Source organism: Marmota marmota, unplaced genomic scaffold (genome assembly GCF_001458135.2).
Source record: "Marmota marmota marmota unplaced genomic scaffold, marMar, whole genome shotgun sequence".
Taxonomy (NCBI): Eukaryota; Metazoa; Chordata; class Mammalia; order Rodentia; family Sciuridae; genus Marmota; species Marmota marmota.
Genome location: NW_026000037.1, coordinates 27,377,095 through 27,396,362, shown reverse-complemented (window position 1 = coordinate 27,396,362; position 19,268 = coordinate 27,377,095). Strand labels below are relative to the sequence as shown.

Here is a 19,268-nt window from a genome sequence, read left to right as displayed (position 1 = left end):
ATTCCCTTCTATCCCAAACCTTCCATAGCTTCATGGAGTCATGCTGCTGCTAGAACAACACCCTGTCTTTACTTTATTTTAGAATATACCACATGCTCTGAATACTGGCACTAGCCATATGGGACATCTTACTATTCTTCCAACAAGCCAAGAAGTTTCCAGTTTTACATAGTCCTTCCCCCTAGGATTCTCCTTCTGTACATCTTCACATTCATTCAGGTTTCTCAATTTATTTGGGTCTATGCTTATATATCATAAAATTGTATCTTTCTAAAACAGTAACCCCCATCATTCCAACTCAGTTTTATTTTTTCTTCTTGACATTTCATAGCAAAGACATCTTATTATATATGAACTTCTGAGCTTAATTTTTCTCTACTGATATATTGTGAGTTCCTTGATGAGATAAACATATTTTTTTTTTATGTTATGTGCCTTGAGCAGCATCTAATGTATAGAAAGCAAATGATCCTAAATGTGCTTTGAGTGGTCAAGTGATTGCAATCCAGGACAAACCATAAAGATATTCTTTAGCTCAGAGGTTTTAAGAAAGATATGTTATGGTTTGGATGTAAGATGTCTTCTAAAAGGTCATATGTGAAAAAATGAAAGAAGGTTCAGAGGAGAAATGATTGTGTATGACAGCCTTAACCCAATCAGTGAATTGATTCCTTGATAGAATTAACTGAGTGGTAACTGAAGGCAGGTAAGGTGTGGCTGGAGGTGGTGGGTCACTGGGGACATGCCTTTGGGGTATATATTTGTTGAGCTGAGCTTAGTCTCTCTCTACTTCTGATCATCATGTGAGTTGCTTTCTTCTGCCACACTCTTCCGCCATGATATTCTGCCTCACCTCCAGCCCTTAAGAATGGATCTGGATTCTATGGATTGTGACCTCTTAAACTGTGAGCACTGAAATAAACTTTTCCTCCTCTAAAATTGTTCTTGCTGCTCTTTNGCAGGATCTCGGTCAGATACTTAGGGCCTTGATAAGTTGCTGAAGCTGGCTTTGAACTTGCAATTCTCTTGCCTCAGCCTCCTGAACTTCTGGGATTGCAGGTATGCACCACTGTGCCTGGCTCTTGTGTTTTCATGTGGTCTTTTTTCTGTATGTATCTGTGTCCTAGTTTCCCCTTATAAGGACACCAGTCAGATTGGTTTAGGACCAGAGCCAAGGACTTCATTACCTTAACTATCTCTTCATCTCCAAACACAGTCACCTTATAAGATAAGAGATTAGAGCCCTGACTCATGAATTTGGTGGGGGAATCATTAACCCATTTCAGAACTCATATTTGGTTGTGTGTATGTGTTTTGTTTTTTTTTTGTTTGTTTGTTTGTTTTTGTTTTGTTTTGTTTTTTAAATCAGGCTCCAGAGGTTTGAGCTGAGCAGTATGGCTGAAAGACCCTCCTGTGTATTTTCTTCAACCTGATTGCAATTCTGCCAGTACTAATTTGTTTTCTTAAAGTATTCTGTCTCTCTTGAGATTTTCTTTTAATATTGCTAAGAAGTGGGAACGGAACAAGAGTAAGAGATGCCACATCTCATTTGCATATTACTGTATCAACTGGGTTGGCCAGTCTTTCTTCAAAACCATGTGAGAATAAGACATAGGAGGAGATTTTTGAACAGAAAACAGTAAAAGCACAAAGTTTGTGAAAACCTAAGCACATGATTTCTAGGAGAAAGAGCAACAGACAGAAGGAAAGAAAGGGACTTCGTCTACTAGCCATTTTCTTGGGTTGGTGATAAGAAGCACCTTAATAATTTTGCCTTCAGTTAGACTACATGCCTACCAGTGATTTCACAACTTAAAGAAGGTCAAAGGTATGTGCTGCTCACAGTGGCACACACCTGTACTCCCAGCTACTGTGGGATCCAAGGCAGGAGGATCACAAGGTCAAGGGAGTCTGGGTAACTCAACAAGACCACTTCTGTTTTAGTCAGCTTTTTTGTTCCTGTGATTAAAAGACCTGACCAGAACAATTGTAGAGGAAGAAAAGTTTATTTGGGGGGCTCATGGTTCCAGAGGATTCAGTCTTCAGAAGACTGACTCCATACCTTGGGGCTCAGGGTGAGGCAGAACACTATGGCAAGGGGTTGCACGTGATGATCAGGAAGTTGAAGACTTCACACGCCAGATACAAAATACCTACACCAACACAACCCCCAATGCCCACCTCCTCCAGCCACATCCTTCCTGCCTTCAGTTATCACTCAGTTAATCTCCATCAGAGTATTAATTTACTGATTACTTTAAGGCTTTCATAATCCAATCATTTCTCCTCTAACATTCTTGCCTTGTTTCACACATGAGTTTTGGGGCACACTTCACATCCAAACCATAACACTTACTCAGAATAAAAATAGAATGATGGAGGTGTAGCTTAGTGGTAGTGCACCCTGGATTCAATTCCCAGTACCAGACCCAAGAAAAGGTGGTTATATACTGAATTACTGAATAAAGTTTCACTAATGTTGAATAATGGTCAACACACTCATAAGCTCTGCTTTGACAACTGATTTTCATCTAACAGTTAACAGCCAGGTAATTTAGGCACTTTCTGTCAATTTAAAATGGCATTTCATAATTCTGGCAAAAACACTATTCGTATACAACTAAATAGTTGACTATACTATGTTTTCTTTATTTTACATAATAATTATTGTGTATGAATATTTTAACTTTTGATTGTAAGGTCTTTTATGTTTATTGCCATTACCCTTATTGGATAAAGAAATGATTCTTTCAAGTCATTTCCAAACAAACCAACTTGACTAACTCATATCAAGTGTACCCTTTGGTTACCACTGCTGTATTTACAAAACAAAACCTTTAAGCAAGATCTCTCAGCACAGCATTTCCAAATTCCCTTAGAGATGTGCTCTTTTTATATTAAAATCCACAGCTACTATTCATAGGCATGTCATATTTTAGTTTCCAAAGCTAATTGTGGAGTTTTAAATTGACTTTTTCAATCTATAGGCATCCTAAAGTAGTAAACATCCATCAACTACACTAATGATAGTGTGGAGAGAGATAGAGAGAGAAACAGACAGAGAGAGAATGAGTTAAAATATCCTAATCTGTCAGCACTGGTGGCCAAGCATCAGTGGAGTGATACCAGCTTATTCCATGCGCTGGCTTTCCTACCAGTTGAAATGCAGGAAACACTACTGGGGCTGCATTGCAGAGGAAATCTCATTAAAACAGGGCTGGTTAAAATACATATGCTTCCAAGGATGCCACGAAGATGAGCAAAAGCCAGAGTACATGGTGATAAAAAGCAAGGTATAGTTGGATAGGGAACACTGTTGTTTTTATTTTTTTTAAATGTAAGTTCCGATGTTCCCACCTCCCAAATCTCTCCGTTTTCACACACCTGATTTTCCTAGTTTGTGTTCCTCTTCCACAACGCGGAGACCTCAGCTCATTATTGATTTTGCATGGAGACCAGTTTTCTACAACCCAGGAATACTGATTGCACTCACTGTAACACGGGACTGCCTCATGCACCTGTCAAGAACAGGAAAGAATAAAAAAAAAAAATTATGTGGAACTCTCTAAGTTATAGAAAAATCACTTATCTGTTAGTAATACCTGCTGAGTATAACCCAAGAAATAACACTCTGGCCCAGACTGCCAAATTACATTCCTTGGAAGATGTGGTTGACTTATCTGAATTTACTGACTTGCCTGAAGACGCATACAGGGGAATGCTTCAACTAAAATATGATCTATGCCTTCACAGAAGAGAACAAAGGACAGGAATTTCTTAGCACCATGAATAGAAATTCCATTATCATTTCCTCAAAAAGCTCACATGGTATCTGTGAGATGGTCCAACTCTCAACTACATGGCATATTGTATTCTCAGATGTACTTTTGCATGTCAATTGAAACAATTATGTATTAAGAAATTTCCTGCTGAATATAAGCATTCCTAAGAATGCATAAGGAAAGTGGTATTATTTGCACTGGAAATTTCTTCTTATGCCTTCAAACAATCAATGCTAACAGGCAATCATTTAGCCTCTTGGGCACTGTGGCTTCATATGAATGAAGTTGTTTGTAGGATGTTTTCATAGCATGGCTAACACACACACACACACACACACCCCACACACACCTCACAAGACAGTTACTGCCAGACTGTTAGTGGTTCCTTGTGATTACTGACTATCAACATTTATAATTTTATGGTGAAAACAATGAGCAAATTTAATAAATTCTTAGGTAACTTCTTTTGCATTTGTTTGTGGGATTTTTTTTCCCCTGAAATGGCATTTGAATGGGCAGCCAGTTCAGTTTGTCAATCTTTTTGAAGCTGCATTTATCAGTCATGTCTTCTCAATATGGAACAGAACCTTCTCTGTAAGTAAGAGAAGTAAGGAAAAGAAGGCTGCTTCATAGCATGATTCCACCCAGAAGTCTCCAAAGATGGCGCTAGTACAGGTGTACTGGAAAAGAACGAACGGCTCACCAATTACCAATACAATTAATTAATGCTCTTCCTTTTAAATAAGAATTTAATAGCAGTCCTTCCCTCCTTTTGCCTTCCTAATTCCATAAAAGTGTGAATGATGACTAGGCAGTGCTTTCCAAACACAACCACTGGTTGTATGTTCCCACTAAAATCGAGGGCAAGCACTCTGTAATGGGATAATCAGAAAACAAGATTGGAGCTCTGTCAGCACGTTAGCTAGAAATCAAATGAGAAAAGGTGATTTGTGAGACTATTTCTTGGGAATCACAAATAACGTCAGAAACTATTTTTAACCATGGGGTTCTATTTGGCTCTCTCCCGCACAGCTCCCAGGGAAAAGAGAAACCACAAGGTAAAGGATATGTGAGGGCAAAATCAAAGGAGATGGGAAAAGAGAAGTGGAAATGGGCGTGAGGAAAGTAAGGAATTAAGTAATAAATGGATTGCATCTCATGCTGTGAATGCGGACAGGAGTGGAATGAAAGGGTCAGGAGAGGCTCCAATATGAATAAGGAGGTGAGAGTTTGTAACTGAGAAAAGTCTGCCCTCCAAAACTCATAGGGTAGTAAAGAAGAAAAAAAAACCTACAAAAATGAAAACGCATGACCCCAACACAACAGATCCTAGGAAACCAAGCTAGCAGTAGAAGGTGGAGAGCTGGCCTGATTGCACCGTGTACATGATGCTTTCATTGACTTTATGGGTTGTTTCTATAATCTTCAATAAATATCAATGTAAATTAATTTAAACAAAGCATTTTGGCTTTCATATGAAATATAAGAAAGTACCTCCACCAAAAAAAAAACCCTTTTTACAAATAAGAGATAGACTAAAAATTTATTTAAAAAGCATTTCCCCTACATTTCACTCATGAACCTAAGAACAAATGGATGGCTATCCTCTTTGACATGGATGTATTTTTTCTAAAGCTATCAATACAAGGTAGAGTGTTTATGTCCCCTTCTCTTTCATATGAAACCCAAGGTCAGAATGAGAAGGAAAACCTGTCAAGTCTCACGTTCCTTTGGTCTAAGCGTTTGATTCCTTATTCATGTATTAGCTAACTGCTTTAACTCTGTATGCTCCCATGCTTCCCCCTGTGGCAGTGTAGCTAACCACAAGGACAGGCTATTGGAAGACAGGACAGGTCTTTGTGGGAAGATATTAAGCTATTTTTCTTAACTGCGAAAACAGTGTTTCTTAAAAAAAGATTTCCCATCCACATGGAATTACTTGATCTGTTGCCCCTTATGTGTCTAAGTTTTATATTTTTTGGTACCGGGGATGGAATCCAGGTCCTTGCAAATGCTAGGCAAGTGCTCTACCACTGAGCTATAGTCCCAGCCCATCTGCTATTTAAAAATGTCTTCATGCTATTCATTCTACCTAACAAATCTTTGCTCTTCTTTCAAAGCCCAAGTAAATCCTTCCACCTCCAGAGTTCAGGGTTGGCATGCTTTGGGCTGAGGCGTGTGTGGTGGTTAGGGCCCAGCAGTGCTGCTAGGAGAACAAACATGTTTGAAAGTCATCACCTTGACTCCTTCTCTGTGTTTCTTTTCCTCTCACTACTTTTTTCTTTTCCTCACCTTAGTCCTAAATACATGTATGGCCACTTTGGACTTTAAATACTGCTCACAGAAATGCAATTTGTACTCTATATACCTGCACAGGCATGTAGTCCTGTGTGTCTCCTGGGGAAAAGAAAAATAATAACTAGTGAGTCTCAGGCAGGGAGGGGTTATGTATTCGTGAAGTCTATATTTTCCAAGACATGGGGTGAATGGAGGTGTCTAATCAGTATTTATTGAGTTGAAATCACTTTTTGAAGAGTCCCAGGCTGTAAGTAGCCTTCATTTAATTCTCTAGAGAAAACAGGCCCAAAGAGGCGCTTAATGCACAAAGCACAGTAAGAAGGAACACAAATGGAAATGTTGTCTTTCTGTAATGTAACTTGGGTGAAGAATAGCTATCACTCTGTCACTAAAAAGTGCAGCTTCACAATTCTGTAGAAAGGAAAGGCTGGCCTGGGAGAATTGTGAGAACTGGCTCCTTAAAACTCCAGTCTACTGGGCAAGGACTCTTACCTGGAGGACCAAAAACACTCACAAAAGGCAAGAATGAAACAGGGCATTCAAGGATAGAAATTTACTACCCAGGTGCCTGATTTCTTCTCCTAAGTCTTTAATGTTCTAGTTATTGCATATTGTCCTTTAGTTGGTGTTTATATATTATTGTAGTTTTATAATGGGAATGTGTTACAGCATGGACTTTATCAGGGAATCATAAGAAAATGTTCTGAAGGAGAGAAATGAGTCATGATAAAATTAAATGAAAATCACAAATTAGAAGGAAAATAACAGGGTTTTTTAGATACTAAAAAAAAAGAAAGAAAGAAAGAAAGAAAGAAAGAAAGAAAGAAAGAAAGAAAGAAAGAAAGAAAGAAAGAAAATGCCAGGGAAAAATCTAAATCCTATTAATGCAATTGAAACTAAAAAAAACAATTTGAAAAATTGACAAAACAATAAAGCTGGTTCTTTGAAAAAATAAATAAAATTGACAAACTCTTAGCCACTCTAATGAAAATAAGGAGGGAGGAAATTCAAATTACTAAAATTTGTTATGAAAAAGGAAATATCATGACAGACACTATTGAAATACAGAAGAAAATTAGAAACAATTTTGAAAATTTATATTTCAGGAAAATAGAAAACCTCAAGGCACTGACAAATTCCTAGAGGCATACGATCAACACAAACTGACTCAAGAGGACATACAAAATTTAAACAGATAAATTTCAAGGAAGGAAATAGAAAATACCATCAAAAGCCTACCAACCATGAAAAGTCCAGGACCAGACGAATTCACAGTTTAGTTCTATAAGACTTACAAAGAAGAATTAATACCAATACTTCTCATATTATTCCATGAAATAGAAAAAGAAGAAAGCCTTCTAAATTTATTCTATAAAGCTAGTATCATCCTGATACCAAAACCAAGGCAGAGACACATCAAAGAAAATGTCAGACCAATATCCCTGATGAACATTGATGCAAAAATTCTCAATAAAATTCTGGCAAATTGAATACAAAAACATATTTAAAAAATAGTGCACCCTGATCAAGTGGGCTTCATTTTAGAGATGCAAGGTTGGTTCAACATATGGAAATCAATAAATATAATTCATCACATCAATAGATTTAAAGATAAGAACAATATGATTAAATCAATCGATGCAGAGAAAGCATTTGACAAAATAAAGCAGACTTTTATGCTTAAAACACACACAAAAAAACTAGGGATAGTAGAAACATACCTCAACATTGTAAAAACTATCTATGCAAAACTCAAGGTCAACATCATTCTAAATGGAGAAAAATTGGAAGCATTCCCTCTAAAAACTGGAACAAGACAGGGATGTTCTCATTTGCCACTTCTATTCAACATAGTCCTTAAAACGCTAGGCAATACAATTAGACAGACACAGGAAATTAAAGGAATACAAATAGGAAAAAAAGAACTCAAACTACCATTATTTGCTGACAACATGATTCCATACTTAGATGATCCAAAAACTCCACCAGAAAATTTCTAGAATTAACGAATTCAGCAAAGTAGCAAGATATAAAATCAATACCCATAAATCAAAGGCATATCTGTACATCAGTGGTGAATCCCCTGAAAGAGAAATTAGGAAAACTACCCATTCACAGTAGCCTCAAAAAAAAAAAAATCAAATACTTGGGAATCAACTTAAACAAAACAGGTAAAAAAGACCTTTACAATGAAAACTATAGGACACTAAAGAAAGAAATTAAAGAAGACCTCAGAAGTTGGAAAGATCTCCATGCTTCTTGGATAGGCAAAATTAATACTGTCAAAATGGCCATACTACTCAATGTGCTATGCAGATTCAATGCAATTCCAATTAAAATCCTAACGTCATTCCTTATAGAAATAGAAAAAGTAATCATGAAATTCATTTAGAAAAAACAAGAGACTCAGAATAGCCAAAGTGATCCTTATCAGGAAGAGAGAAGCAGGAGGCATCACAATACCAGGCCTCAAACTATACTACAAAGCTATAGTAACAAAAATGACATGGTATTGGCACCAAAATAGACTTGCAGACCAATGGTACAGAATAGAAGGCATAGAGAAAAACCCACATAAATACAGTTATTTCATATCAGACAAAGGTGCCAAAAAACATATATTAGAGAAAAAATAGCCTCTTCAACAAATGGTACTGGGAAAACTGGAAATCCATCTGCAACAAAATGAAATTAAACTCTCTCTCTCACCATATACAAAACTCAACTCAAAGTGGATCAAGGACCTAGGAATTAGTCTAGAGACCCTGCACCTAATAGAGAAAAAAGGTAGGCCCAAATCCCTATCACATCAAATTATGCCCTAACTTCCTTAAGACTCCTAAAGTGCAAGAAATAAAATCAATAATTAATAAATGGGATGGATTCAAATTAAAAAGCTTCTTCTCAGCAAAAGAAACAATCAATGAGGTGAATAGAGATCCTACATTTTGAAAGTAAATTTTTGCTACATATATGTCAGACAGGGTACTAATCTCCAGGATATATAAAGAACTCAAAAAATTAACACAAAATACAAACAACCCAATCAATAAATGGGCTAAGGAGTTGAACAGATACTTCTCAGAAGAAGATACCATTCAATCAACAAATATATGAAAAAATTTTCAAAATCTCTAGTAATTAGAGAAGTGCAAATCAAAACTACTCTAAGATTTCATCTGACTCCAGTCAGAATGCAGTTATATCAATACAGACAACAATAAATGTTGGCGAGGATGTGGGGAAAAAGGTACACTCTCATACATTGCTGGTAGGATTGTTAATTGGTGCAACCAATCTGGAATGCAGTATGGAGATTCTTTAGAAAACTTGGAATGGAACCACCATTTGACCCAGCTATCCCACTCGTCATTCTATACCCAAAGGACTTAAAATCAGCATATTATAGTAGCACAGCCACATCAATTGAGCCACAGCAGCTCAATTCACAAAAGGTAAACTGTGGAAGCAAACTAGATGCCCTTCAATAGATGAATGGATAAAGAAACTATGATATATATATACACAATGGAATACTATTCAGCATTAAAAGAGAATAAAATCATGGCATTTGTAGGTAAATGTATGGAGTTGGAGAATATCATACTAAGTGAAGTAAGACAATCTCAAAAAACCAAAGGCTGAATGTTCTCTCTGATAAGTGGATGCTGATCCATAACAGGGAGAGGGGAGGCATGGGAAAAATGGAGATGGTTGATGGGCAAAGGGGAAGGAGGGTAAAGAGGGTGCATGGGGGCAGGCAAGATGGTGGAATCAGATGGACATCATTACCCTAGGTACATGTATGACTGCACATACAGTGTGATGCTATGTTGTGTACAATCAGAGAAATGTAAAGTTGTGCTACAATTGTATAAAAGTAAATAAATAAATAGATAGGTAGGTAGATAGTTAAATAAATAAATAAATAAATTTTGAGGGGGAAAAACCCTAAATCCTCTGAGAACAACATGGTTTCATTCTAGAAACAGATTTATTTTTTACTTCTGAATTGGGGACATGGGTTTTTATAATTTTGCCAGTTCCAGATTCATATCATAAATGCATTCATTTAGGTTTTTTTTTTAATATTAAATAAGCCTCCGCTAATTGGAATTGATCATTTTTAATGATGTACTTCTTTCTGATATGTAGACTGACTACCCGGCATAAACCTGGGACCATGGTCTCACTGGGAAGGAATTTCATGGATCTGATTTTCTATTGCAATCAACTTCTGCTCCAGTGAGGCTCCCAGTCAAGACCCAGGTAGAATTCAGGCTTGACATTTCCTCCATGTTGGCTACTGTGACTATACAGTAGAAATTGGAAATCAATTCCAAGGCCCTTCTGGAACCAGAGATGCTAACAGGTCAGACCAGGTCTGAACCATTGGAATGTGAGAGTAAATGATCCCGAGGAGTAGTGAGGTCTTTTAGTAAAGCACTATGGGGTCCTTTCTCTTCCAATTGTTGTGAGCCCTTTATATAAGATGTACAAATTTGCTTCTGATAAAGTCCAGGATCTTCAGTCCTTAATTCAAATAATTTCCCTCCTAGCCTTTCTCTATCTATCCATGCTTTCTCTCTTTCCCTTTGGCTCATACTTTTCCTCCACAGGGGTTCCCCGGGATACATGCTCCCTCAACTTACAAAATTCTGACCTTTTTCTTATTCAGTCAGTAACTAAGTTGTTCTTCCATTCTGATGGGTACAGAAGACTGGAAAGTATCACATTTATACAAAGAACTTTTGTTTCTATTGTTGTCAATCATGCATTTATAACTGCTTACACACAATGCAATAAATGAAATGCTAAAGTTCAGTCCTAATGCAACTATATCCACATGCTGTACAACTGTGCCCATTAATAATCTCTGGTCAGCAATGTTATCAAAATAATGTTGTGTAGAACTTTATATCTTATAAAATATATTCTATGTCTTAAATCTTGGTCAAAGTTTGTATGATCCTTATTTACAGAAAATAATAAACTCTGAAGAAGGCAATGGCTGAGTTGGTGATCAAGCTTGAGAATCACGTTTTGAAGAGGCCAGTGATCAGCTCTGCCCACCAGCTCTTCCCATTTAGCTTGTTTGGGTTTATCACCATACACTAAAAGAAACTATGTTTTCAATGCTAATATAGTCAGCCTTCTGTAACCAGGAGCACATATTCAGATTCAAACAACTGCAGATTGGGGCTGGGATTGTGGCTCAGCGGTAGAGCACTCGTCTAGCGTGTGTGAGGCTCTGGGTTCGATCCTCAGCACCACATAAAAATAAATAAACAAACAACTGCAGATCATAAATATTCTAAAAGCAAAAAACTGAATTTGCACTGAACATGGACAAATTTTTCCTTGTCATTATTCCCTAAGCAATACAATATAACATATCATTTACATTGTATTAGATATTTTCAGTAATCTGGACATGATTTAAAGATATATATGGATTATATGCAAATAATATGCTGTTTTACATAAGAAACTTCAGCATCTGCAAATTTCTGTATCCATAGAAAGACCTGGAACCAGTTCCCCTAAGAATAATAACAGATAAATGTAGTTCTAAATTCCTGAAAAAGGAAAGCCACAAACTGATTTTTTGTTTTTTTGGAGGCGGGTTGTTGCTGGGTATTGATCCCAGGGATGGTCTACCACTGATCCAGATCCTTAGTTCTTTTAATTTTTATTTTGAGACAGAGTCTGCTAAGTTGCCTGGGCTGGCCTTAAACTTGTGATCTTCTTGCCTCAGCTTTCCAAGTTATTATAGGTGTGTGCCTCTAGGCAGGCAAGTTATTTATCAGTTAAATGATGCCAATTTTCTTATACAGAAAAAAAAAATTTGCATATGCAATTTAGGATTAATCTTTGGAAGGAAGACTCCTTTGACAATTTCAAAATGTCAGAATGACTTTCAGAAAACTAATTTCCAAGTTCAAAGCAAGACGGGCCTATGTTTTTAGGGTGATTGAACTTCTTTATGTGAAAATGGGCAGATTTAAAAAAAATCCACCAAAGTTTAAAAAGTAGAATCAGCAGGAAATCCACTATGCCTGTCACTTTGTGCTATGGGTCATTTGCAAGGGCAGCATTTAGAGTTAGGTTTTTCTGGAGATCCTAGGTCCACTGATCAATACTCAGAGGTGTTGTAACTGCCAATGTTAGTTCCGATACTCAAGTGTGAGGCCCTGCTGCCCTCTGCTTCTATGAATTGTCACACACTAGCTTCTGTAGTTCCACAGAAGTTGCAAAGCCGTTCTCAGAATGCCCTGAGCTTCCTATCAGGCCTAGCTATTAAGATTCACTATTCATTTTAAATTACATTATGTTTTCAATTTTGATATTAAAAATCTAAAGATGAGCCAAATAATTTGAATGAGCCTTATGCAAAAAAAATTACTAACAAATAAATTACTGAACTTTAAAGCCAATGGGAAGTTTATTAAAACAGTAACTGTAGCAGCTTTATTTCCTGTCTCCTAAGAACAGTTGTTTCCAACCTGGATGTGCAGACTCTAAGGATGTAGCCTAATTACAAGGGGCCCACAAATGCATTCATATACCACACCTTGCCTGTAGTCTCAATGAATAACATAATCTGAGACAAGTTGGGATCATCTCTTGTCAAATGAATATGGCACTGTTGTGATTAATGAAATTTTAATTTCATTTGACAGCATTGATGAATTTGAATTAGCTTTTCTCTCATTAGGTTCTTTCCCAAACTAGTCTGACTGAGAGGATAAGATCCTTGTAGAACAAAAACGTAGGGAGCTTCTGTCTTTTCATATAAATAAGAGAAGAAATTGATTAATAAGAGGCTATAATCTAAATCACATTATTGCTTATATTTGATAAAAGGCATGTAAAGTCCTCCTTCTAAAAGAGAATATTGAAGAGTATTTTTTACTGAGAAGTTCTGTATACCATGTTTTTTAAGGTTCATTTTTTAATGGTTTATGCATGAGTTTAACCCTCAAAGTCTTATGCTGGTGGTAGTAAGAGGGTTGAAACAGTATGACTAGTGTTCTGAGGTGGGACCTTTAGGATGTGATTTGATTAACTTAGGTTATTAGGGAGGAGCCCCCATGATTGCACACGGGAGGCTTTATAAGGAGAGGGGGAGAGAACACACTGAAAGATACACCTGGTCTCTTACCATGATGTGATGCAATAAAGGGGGCCCTTGCCAGAGCTGTGCCATGCTGTTTGGACTTCTGGACTTCAAAACTGTGAGTTGAAAAAAACAAAACCAAAAACCTTTCTCTATAAAGTAGGCTCTTTCGGTAACAGTAATGAGAAAGTGACTAAAACATGTATCACTGACATGGTCTTATTTTCCTCCTCATGGTGGGAGATTTAGACTGAATAAATACATCCCTAAATTATGCAAATATTTCCCCTTTCTTTCATGGTTCCTGCCTCCTTCAAGGATGTCACATATAGTACCTTTTCCCCATTATAGTATGTATTTAATAGAGGGGAGCCACAAGGCCCTCATTTGGAAAATCACAATTATCTAAATTGTATTACCAATAATTTAGATGATTTATAATGGCAAAGAAGTAGAAACATTTTAGTTTTTTTTTAAATTGTATATAGCCTGAACATCCCTAATCTGAAAATTCAGAATGTGAAATGCTTCAAAATCTTAAATTTTTGGAGTGACCACATGATGCCATAGTTAAAAAAAATTCTACATCAGACCTCATGCAATGGGCCACAGTCAAAACATAGGTATGTTAAAATACTGTATAAAATTACCTTCAGGGTATGCATAAAAAGTATATGTGGTCCCATTCTCAAGGTATCTTATGATATACAGGCAAATATTCCAAAATCTGAAAAAAAAAAATCCCCAATCTGAAATACTTCTATTCCCAAGCACTTCAGTGAAAGGATACTCAACTTATATTTCCACCTGAATCAGGCTCATATTCTTATTCTGTGTCACTTAAGAGATATGAAAGTAAATCATGGTCTCAAAGTGAACTACACAGTAAAGGGCAGTCAGTCAGCAGGTTCTATAAAGTGCATGTTAGTCTACAAGGAAAGCACTAACACACATGTGCACAAACACACATGAGCATTGATCAGACTCTTTCTCTCTGCTACATTTTACAGAACAGGGGGTACATAGTAACATAGGCAACTTGGGACAAATTGAACTGTGAAGCTCACATTCTCTATCACCATTCTATGCAAACAATGACTACAAATAGCATGAGAGGGGGAAATGTACTCCAGAATCTGACTGCTTTCTCCACTACCCTGGGAGATGCCTCCTACTGCCATGCTAAGTGGTGGCAAAAAATCAGATGGGATTTTGGAGGTTGTTTACAGAATGCCAGGGACTATAGGTATGGTGGCTCTTCTGGATTTCAATAGAACAGATTGTGGTTATCTGTCAAATTCAAAAAGAAAAAAAAAATCCCACCAAACTAGTAATGATGGATAAACTTTCAGAAGATACTGGAAGAGCTGAATTCTTAGCGCTTCAGAAGAGAATAGAAAAGAGGTCATGGATGAACTTTATAGACATTATACTCTGTGGAAATAAAACAATCTCTGAAGAAAATACTACCAGGTTCTACTTATATAAGGTATCTAAAATAGTCAAACTTATAGAAGAAAGGGATAGGATGGTGGCTTCCAGGTACTTGGGGGCTGAGGAAGTAAGAGCTGCTCATTGATGGATATAATATTTCAGTTACATGAGATGAATAAGTTATGTAAATCTGCTGTATGACATTGTGCCTATAGATAACAGTACTCTATTGTACATGTGAAAAGCTCCTCTTAAGAGGGTAGATTAACATAGAATTCTTTTTTTAAGTTTGAAAAGAGCTTAGTGTCTTAGAATGGGTTAGAAACCTGGAATAGTCTCTGGAGTCTAGGGAAAAGACAGATGGAGAGAAGAATGTGTATAGTGAATGAGTGAGTCTGGATTCTATAATATCGCCACCAGAAATTAAGTAAGTAAGGGAAGTTTTCTTTCTGTGTTAATAGAGAAGAATGTTTGAAAAGGAGACAGGTCTCATTTAGCAGATCTCGGTCCTTAGAAACAAATATTCTAAGGGTAAGTAAATCATATAAGAATTTGGTGCTATTTGGGGTTAATCAAGAAAGGAGAAAGAATGAGCTTATGTACTAGGCTGCAACTTTTTGTTATCTAAGAAATGAAAGTTTTAGGGAAAACATTGCTTCATTATGGGTTTTTTTTGGGAGAGGAGACCTTACAATTCCTTATTCTCAGTGGATAAATGTTTCATGCTTTGCCTGCTTTCTAGAATATATGCAATTATCTTCTAACTCAATATATGTAAGAAGCCTGTGGAGCATGCCCTGGAAATCAGTATAATGTGGATTATAAAAGTGTATTTCTATAACAAAGCAACATAATCTAAGATTCACATTCCTTAGGCAGAGAAATCCTGTATTTGTGTAGCTGGACTATCAAATACAAATGGACAAGGATGAATGGCCCAGCTAGGATTAGTCTAATATGAACTGCTTTGGATGGGAGATTTGTCAATCAATCAAGCAGACAAACCAAAATCTAAATGCAATTCTCATAAATGGTACACAAGGGCCATGATGCATAAAGAATGAAGGTCTGGAGACTGCAGCTAGTCGGGTAGGTAAATGGGAAAATATAATGAGGTGGAATTTTGTTTGTAGACAACGGGGGCCACTAAGCTGTCTGTTATTTATATCAAGAGATATTCCAAGCAAAGTTTGGGGAAGAATAAGTCATCTTGAATGTGAGAGAGGTGAGAGTGTGGCTGACAAAAGAAGAAATTGCTATGGTCTCTGAATGAGGTTATGGCTATGAAATAATGGTCATCATAACCACTATTTTTCAATATTGGTTCCAGAGAGTGGCCACTATATAGCAAGAAGGAAGAGATCTCAAGATTTGGTAGTAAATATGAAAGAGCAAAACACCAGCGTTACTTTTAGGAATCATTTATGAGTAATATATTCTAGAATCTAGGGACACAAGTTTCCTCTTTTTCACCAACAACACTGTGAGAAAAACACAAGGCGACAGCTTCTTATGTCCTAAAAATTCCAGAAGTGCCGTTCAAGAGTTCAGCAACAGATACTCTTGGGAACATGCCAAGAAAACTTTTCATAACATATTTGTCATCTTATCCCTTACTTGGGATAGACTGGATGCCATGTGTGACCTGAAAAGCAATCTGGTCTTTGAAGTATTTGTTCAGAACTTACCAATATTCTCAGTAGGCAAGACCAAAACTGGGTCTGGCTTGAATTCCTGGATTATGTCCAAAAGGAAAGCCCATAATTGGTAAGAAATCCCTTTTCCGGTTTTCTTATGCCATGAGGGCCCAAGGCACAGTGTGACAGTCTATTAATCATTGCCACTAACAAACCTTTTTTACTTTGAAATGTATCAGAGTTTTTGCATATAGCTTATTCCACAGTCTATCAGGAAATGAAAGAAAATGGAAGAAAAGAAGCAGCCATAAAAAAATGGCCTTCCTTCTGTCTAGAAAGACCAATTTTAAAAGAAGGGAAAATAAATATTCTGGTTTGTAAATCCCATTCCAAATTTGTCTAATTTGGAATGGAATTGATGCTGCTAAAATAATATTCATTGTCATTATATTCAAGAAAAACTGGACAAACCATTATATCCTTGTACTTTGGGGAAAAAAAGAGAAAAATGAAGATAATTATTATAAAATACTGCTAAAGGGACTCTATGTACAGATGACAGGAATAAATGTTTGAGGAAGTAGTCCTCAATTTGCATTATTCTCTAACATGTTAACATATAAGGCCAAGTACAGCACAGAATGGCATTTTAAAATATGAACCCTTAGAATGAGGCCTCCTGTAATGAACTTGATCTGTCTAGCACAAAGTTAAAGTGGACCATGGAGCCAGAAGTGGTGTTTTATAACCAACAATGGCACAGCCTGACCTTTGCAGAATTAAGAGGCAAGATTGATTGGATAATGGAATCCCTGCCATTCACTTACATGGTGATAAATTGGGATCTTGGCTCTGATTTCCACCCTAATTCCGTCAGTTGGAGACTCTTATTAAGGACTAATTGAATGCTGCTGTTTTATGGAATAAAGAATATTTTGTTGCAAACAGTTCCTCTTCTGAGGCAGACAGCGAGGTAGAGATAAAGACTCATACTTTTTTTTTTATTATATGAAGAACTTTTCAGCTTTTCACAAAATAAAAGCAGAAAATTGCTAAATAAAAGTGATAATTTAAGGCCAACCTGTTCTTGGCCTTCATTTTAGTAAACTTACTTGGCTGACCAAAAGAAAGATAGCTGATAATAATGTAGAAGCAACTCATAACAGGTGCAAATGTCATGATAGAGAACATAAACAATGAAAATTGTATATTGTATTATAAAGTGGTCCATTAACCCATTTATAAAAAGTTTCTACAAACTGGTCCTTGATAATAAAAATATAAATATACCAACAACAAATACTGATTGAAAATTAAGAACACTGACAAACCATATTTTGTGCAAAAAAAATAAATAAATATCACCTAACCCCTGGCTCAATAAAAAAGACAGGAAGGAAGGGCAGGAAAAAACTTTATACATTGATTTATGCTCTGTGCTCAATAGGTGTTTATTACTATACACACTAAATAAATGAAAGCTGAAATTCTCTGAAAATGCTTCCTGAAAAGCCTATCTAGATCAAATTATGATACTCGTATCATCCAAAGCCAAAATTTCTACCACCTTTGTTATTAATGAGTAAAAATTTTAGTCTTAGGCATCAATAATAAATAATTCAAATGTAATTATTTGTCACTGAAGTCTTGTCTCTAGATTTTTATCATTCTGGAAACTTGATGCCCAAATGAATTCACAGCCTTTCTTAGAGTTCTTATATGTATAAGAATTAAAAATTCTCTCACAAATTCACTTCTGATTTCTCTGAATATAGATGAAGGTAACTGCAAAGTATTACCCCATTTACCTATCCCAATTAGGTATGTCTTAAATTATATAGGATGAATATCAGCTTCTAAAAGGATTGATATATATATTTTTTTCCAGTGGAGGTAGGTAATATTCAAAGTAGCCAGCAGACCCTGCTAATATGACCCAGCCAGGCTCATAGTGACAATCTGCTCTCATAGAGAACAGTGACTAGGTCTTGCACATTTTTTATTTCTTATAATTCAGCACCTAGCATCTGGCATGTGCTGAATTCATGATAGGCTCATGATAAATAAATGCATATGGACTGAACTCCAGGAAGGATAGAGCTTATGGTTCTAGATCTGAGCAGGCTTTTCATTTGGGAGAGGAGTATCTGTTAAAATATTCCTTCTTAGCAGGAAACTCACTGCTTTGGATTGACAAAATGACATCTGTAGAGCAATTTAGGTGATGGGCAACATCAAGTAGTTTACTTGTATTGGATTCCTGTCCTTCATTATTGGATTCCTGGGTTGGGTCCTATTAAATTGATAATGCAGTTGTCTTTGGGGTGGCTTCATTGCAGCAATGGGTGAAGTGTACTTTTATACTGTGCTAAAGATTATCTGTGGTCTGGTGAGCAGACCAATCTGAAGGAAGCTGTGGGAAAGGGACTTTGTTTCAGGTTCCTCCATTGATTTTCTGGTAACTTACTTACTGGAGTCTTGGGGTCTAGTTTTTCTCTTCATAACCTGAAACGAATACTTACCATTTTCAAGAAGTACAGTACAATGATATAGTACAGCTTTAGAAACTTTGAGAGTTCATTGCATTAAGTTACATTTGTTCTGAGTGATACTGAGACACGGAAGTGAAGGAACTTTGGAGCAAGGAAAAAAGTATGTGATCATCTATTCCAGTTACCTCATTTTCCTCATCAAAAAATATGCCAGAACTCTAGGTGGTCTAATTTAATAAACTTTGAACTCTTGCTAGCTTTGCATCCTCAAAACTGGAAGAAGTGACTGAAAGAGACAGACACATGCCCTAAAGCTTTATGCTTTCTTATCTTCTGTAGCACCTGATAAGCTGCTTAGTACAAGAGATGCCAAAACAGTAACAGTTAAGCCAGCAAAACTACCTCAGTCATTGCCAAAATAGCACTGCTATTTCTCATAAAGAGACGGGGGGGGTGGGGAGTGGAGGGGCGGTTACAGGTCTTAGCAATGCATTATCGCGTTTTC

At 36.6% G+C, this 19,268-nt stretch overlaps 1 protein-coding gene across 1 annotated transcript in view; it reads right to left on the bottom strand.

Annotated features, from left to right (window-relative positions):
* Positions 1–19,268, bottom strand: part of Thsd7b (thrombospondin type 1 domain containing 7B) — an 814,215-nt gene that overhangs the window by 85,653 nt on the left and 709,294 nt on the right. The window contains exon 16 of the mRNA XM_015479140.2: positions 3,385–3,518. Coding sequence (XP_015334626.1) covers positions 3,385–3,518 — 134 coding nt within the window. The remainder of the gene's footprint in view (positions 1–3,384; positions 3,519–19,268) is intronic.